Source organism: Atta cephalotes (assembly GCF_000143395.1).
Source record: "Atta cephalotes unplaced genomic scaffold scaffold00037, whole genome shotgun sequence".
NCBI lineage: Eukaryota > Metazoa > Arthropoda > Insecta > Hymenoptera > Formicidae > Atta > Atta cephalotes.
The window spans coordinates 101,882-107,254 of NW_012130101.1; the positions used below are offsets into that span (position 1 = coordinate 101,882).

A 5,373-nucleotide genomic window follows, 5' to 3' on the forward strand; every position below is an offset into this window, starting at 1 on the left:
GTTCGGATAGTCGACGACGACGACGGAACGTAAGTAAAGTAAATACGTAGTAGTTGGTTGGTCGCGTCGTATGTATAGTAGTATCTCTCTCTCTCTCTCTCTCTCTCTCCTCCTCTCTCTCTCTCTCTCTCTCTCTCTTTCTATACTGTCCCTTCTACTGCCATTTTTCTCTCATTTTCTCTTTCTTTCTCTCGTGCGTCCCGAGTATGGTTTTCTTACAACGTATATCCGCCGGTCGCACTAAGTGGGACGACGAAGCGACCTCGATTCGTCGCAGGAAGAGAAGGAGAAGGAGAGAGAGAAGAGAAGGAGGATTCGTCACCTCGTACCCGATTACGCGAATTTCCCCTTCAGCGCCCTTGCTCGCGTTTGGATCGAAGTCGAGACTGAATGTCACGCACAGCTGTTGCCGTTAGGGTGATTTCGAAGAAATCGAAGGGATAACTACTTAATGTAATCGGGGATAGAGTTCCTGAAATCATTATAAAATTCATATGAAACTCCTATGTATAATTCGATAATTACATGCAACTACAAGGAATAATTGTATAATATCAGATACAATTGTTTATTTTACTGAATAACTTCATATATAGTGAAGAAAATTATTTTTCATCAGATGAAACCGTATGAAAGCAAATACAATCATATAATCTGTAGAACAATATTTCAGCTAGTGGGTTATCCTCTCGGAAGAAATACTTCAATTGGTCAACAATCAACTCAACTAATAATTATTGCAAAATTTCTAGCTATACAGGATGATTCTTAAGTATTCTAAAAAATTTTAAGGAGGAGATTTCTTTATACACATTATAATTCATTATAAAAATTTTATATGTGTTTGAAATGGTTCAGTTTCAAAAATATAGGGTACCAAAGTTGAAGGAAAAATTTCATTTTTTTTCTAAAAATTCGAAAACCACTCGAAAACACAAAATTTCGAAATGGTTTTCGAAATTTTTTTTTGTCTTAGGCCCAAATGCACCAATGTTACTTTTAAGTCTCTCCTTTTCTAATTCTCTATTGGTTTTAAAAAAATAAAGACATAATGTTAAGCTTCTTCGCTTAAAATCAAACTAACTTGATGCAATCGGACTTTAAATAAATCTTTAGAAATTATCCCTTTCAGAACATTTATGGACTATCCTATAATTAATCGTACTTCATTTAATTTTCTTTCTGTTTATATATTAAACAATAAACAATTAATTATTCTACCTACATTAGCAAAATATATTGCTATAATATTGCTTCATAAATTAATCGGAATTTAAGTTGCCCTTAATTTATTAGGAAATATGAACCTGGCATAAATTAGGGAATACACCGAATTTTGTTACTCCTATTATCTGCCTTTGAAGATTAGAGACAAAAGTTATTGTCTTACATTTCTACTGTAATTGGCCGATTCGATTACGGCTTAACGGTTGACTCGTCCTATTTTAGCCAATAACGGTGCATCATGATTTGCTGAAATATTCTGAAAATTCTCTTTTTATTTCGTTAGTTGATAATCATATTTAGAAATGAATTATATATAATCAAAATGAGCTGTATTTACAGCTATGATAAACTGTCAAATCAAAAAGATATAAATACAAATACAAATAAACATGATTTAATTTCTCGAAACAAGAAAATAATTTTTGATATATAGATCTATTCTATCAATTGCAGATATTGTCATTATCATTACAATATTGTCATTATGATTGCAAATATTGCAATTTATTGAAAAATATTTTTATTCAAATATAATTGATAAGATTGATAAGATCTTCTGTGTTTTTTTCTTTTATAATCTTAGATAGTTAGAATGATGAGTAAACGAAAGTCTTCCTTCCAGATTAAATGTTTTCTTGAACATTTACCTTGTATTTAAATATTCGTTCGTCACGAAAAGAAAGATATTCAATATTGCATAAATTGTTTTTTAACTTTAAGTTTTCATCTCTTGCACATATCAAACACCTGTCAAGCCGGTTTTAGGTAACAATGTGATCAAGATTCTAGTTGTTGATGTATGAGTAATTCCTCATTTCAACAACATCAATTGAACATTGGTTTTATCAAATTTTTATCTGTCTCCGTAGGGGTTCCCATTCGACGACCACGCCGACGTTTTCGAGCGTCCGCGCAGCGACGGCATCCGCGCGCACCTGGACGACCTTGCGGCGCGCCACCCCGAATTCGCTGAGCACCTGCGCGGTCCGCCTTGGCCGTTCAGCGGTTCCCTGCTGCGTGACCGTCGCCGCCGACGCCGCGGTTCCGGTGGTAGTAACAACGACGACCAGCAGCAACAAGGTCAGCAGCATCAGGACGAGGACGCGCGTAGTCAAGCAAGTGGTAGCAGTGCCGCGAGTGGTGCGAGTGCCGTCAGCTCGCACAGCGGCGGCGGTGGCGAGCACGATTCGACGTCATCGTCCGCGATACCGCAGTACGGTCTACGTAATACAGTGGACATAGGCCAGCAACAGCGACGTCGCGATATGGAGACAAGTCCGGAGAAGGATGAGCGCGGTCAGCGCTCGATGTCAGCACCACCGACGGAAAGCTGGCAACAGCAACAGTCGCAACAGCCAGGTCAAGAACAACAACTACCACCGCAACCTGGTCAAGGTCAGAAATTCGTGTCCCGAGTAGATATCACACCGCAGCACAATCAGCAACGTGCGCAGTCGCCTAGTAAACCAGCCAGCAATGTCCGACATATCCCCATCTTCGTGGAGGGTCGCGACGTGCCGGTGATGCCAAAGGTCGCGACAGACGACGCGCCGCCGTCCACCTTTCAGCAGCGACAATCGTCACCGCCGTCTCACCATTTCGACAGATCGTCACCGCCAGCGCATCATTTTCACAGACCCTCGCACTTTAACGAACGCTTCAGTCGACAGCAGTGGCCACCGTCGCATTTCCAGGATGCGTTTTATAAGCCGTCAAGTTTTGAACAGCCAATGCGGCGGCAATTTCAGTCACAACATCAGCAACCGCAATACTATTATCAACAACCTCAACAGCAGCAACAACCTCAGTATCACCACCCGCAACAGCCTCAACAGCAGCAACAGCAGCAGCAACCTCAGCATTATTATGAGCAACACCATCAGCAACAGCAGACTCAGCAATCTCAACCTCAACCTCATCAGGAACAGCAACAACAACAGCAACAACAAGAAACTTCAAAACCAAAGCCTCCGGTGCCAAAGGATCCTCTGGAGAGAGTCGCCCAGGTACAAAAAGATGTGGACGATCTGGCCGAGCAGGTGCAACGTTACGTTGGTGATTCTCGGCAGGACAAGGAGTATATGTACTTGGACGAGATGTTGACGCGTGAATTAATCAAGCTGGATGATATAGAGACGGAAGGTCGGGAGAACGTGCGGCAGGCACGTAAGAACGCCATTAAGAGCATTCAGGATACCATTAGCTTGCTGGAAACAAAAACACCAATTGCCAATCAACAGGAGCAACAACCCACCGTGCATAAAGTGGCTCAGGAGTATTCTGAGAAAGATCAGCAGGGAAAAGAAATCTCACACATTTCTGAGCCGATGGAGGTAGACGCGAAGCAAGAGAAGCTTAGTAACGAGCCGATACCGCTTCCACCGGTGCCGTCGTCGCCAACGAAGGTGAGAAATCGCGAGTGAAGTGACAGTTAAAATGCAGGATATTTGTCAACTGTACAGAAAATTTTAGTTTAACAATTTTAGTTTGTTTTATTCTCTAAATTATATTTTATTTATCTTTTTTTGTTTAGGACAAATTATTTTACTTTTACGATCGCAATATTTATACGAATTATCTTATTTTTTGGCATTTTATTTCGGTTTTGCAGACGAAAGTGGAATCCTCGGAAAGTGAAAGTGCGGCAACAGCTGTCGAATCAGCAAATCAAAACATTATTCCTACCGGACAGCAGATTACCGAACAGAAAACAGAGAATCCAGTTATGCCTGTCGCAGAACAGCCTGTCGCATTGACAGACGAATCAACAAAATGCGCGGTCGAAACAAGCAAGGAGTCCAAACCAAGTGATGGAAAAGATGAAAAACAACAAAAAGACGCGTTACAAACAATAGAAAATAAACACGAGACGTTAAAGCAGCAGACGAAGGAAATGATAGAGGGAAAAACGGAAATGAATGACGGCCAGCGGAGTTCAACAGAATCGCCGAGACTGCAAAAGAAGGCAAAGAAGACCAAAAAGAAGGAGCAGCAACAGCAACCGGTATCCGAGCAAGCAATCCCGCTGCCACCACCACCAACGGAGAGCGCGAAGTAAAAACAGAACGTTGAGGAAGTGTCGTATAGTCGAACGTGAATCCTAACGTGGACACGACTCGACCAGAGTTGGCGGATGAGTGTGTGTGTGTGAGAGAGAGAGAGAGAGAGAGAGAGAGAGAGAGTTTCGTGGGTCATAAAGGAACGAGGATCGACTAAAAATGAAGTTTCTTGAATCACAATGGAACGCCGAGTGATGGAAAGGATAAAAATGAAGAAGTTTTGAAGGACATCGAATTGTCGTAGAAATCGCGAAATGGTTTGATTTGTATTAAGACGCTGAAGACTGCTGTCTTTTTTTACTTTTTCTGAGTTTCCGAATTAGAATCAAGCTAATCGCGTTTGAGCAACGAATCCTTCAGTCACTCGTCATTGCCTTAGGACGAAGCCTTCCTTTTTTATAAAATAATCACGAGCGAACCGAAACGGTACCACCCATAAGTTCGTTGACTTTCTCGGCCTTCGATTTGAAGCTCTTAAGCACATCCGCGTATTCCATTATATTTTTTCAAAGAAAGAATCTTTTCTAAGAAAGAATCTTTGTAGGAATACGCGCAGCGGACGAATTTTTCTCTCTGTCGATAATATATAATCCTCATCCGTCGATAATATATAATCCTTTCTTCTAATTTATTTATAATTTGCGAGCTCGTGGATGATTGTGAGATAAATAGAAATTGCATCTGACTTGTGTGAAATGGATTCGAAATCGCGGGGATAAGATTCAAGTCTCGTTACGAGTCCGGGCGCGTAACTTCGAAGACATCCTATAAAAGGCCAGATGTAGTTTCGTTATATATTCACTTGTCGAGCAGACCAATTTGCCACGTAAATCGTGCCGCAGAAATTATTCATCAAGCAATTACTGATTATACGTAAAGAAAATACGTAATTTTTTTTAGTTGTGATCGCAGAAAAAGATTATATTTGTATTTTATAAAATAATATACGAATATAAAAATCTTTTGTAAAGTTTGCACGATTTGTTGATTGGATTCGAGTCAAAATTTCGGTTTTTTTAAATTTTGGCTCTTTACGACACAATACAGGAAAATTGATCTGTTTGGAAGATTTATAACGACGTTATAC

The 5,373-nt window shown here is 40.4% G+C and overlaps 1 protein-coding gene across 1 annotated transcript in view; it reads left to right on the plus strand.

Moving 5' to 3' along the window:
- LOC105621724 (BAG domain-containing protein Samui-like) overlaps window positions 1–4,285 on the plus strand; it is a 20,061-nt gene extending 15,776 nt beyond the window's left edge. Inside the window, exons 2-3 of the mRNA XM_012203182.1 lie at window positions 2,097–3,632; window positions 3,839–4,285. Of these exons, the coding sequence (XP_012058572.1) occupies window positions 2,097–3,632; window positions 3,839–4,285 (1,983 nt within the window). The remainder of the gene's footprint in view (window positions 1–2,096; window positions 3,633–3,838) is intronic.
- Window positions 4,286–5,373: the final 1,088 nt, after the last annotated feature.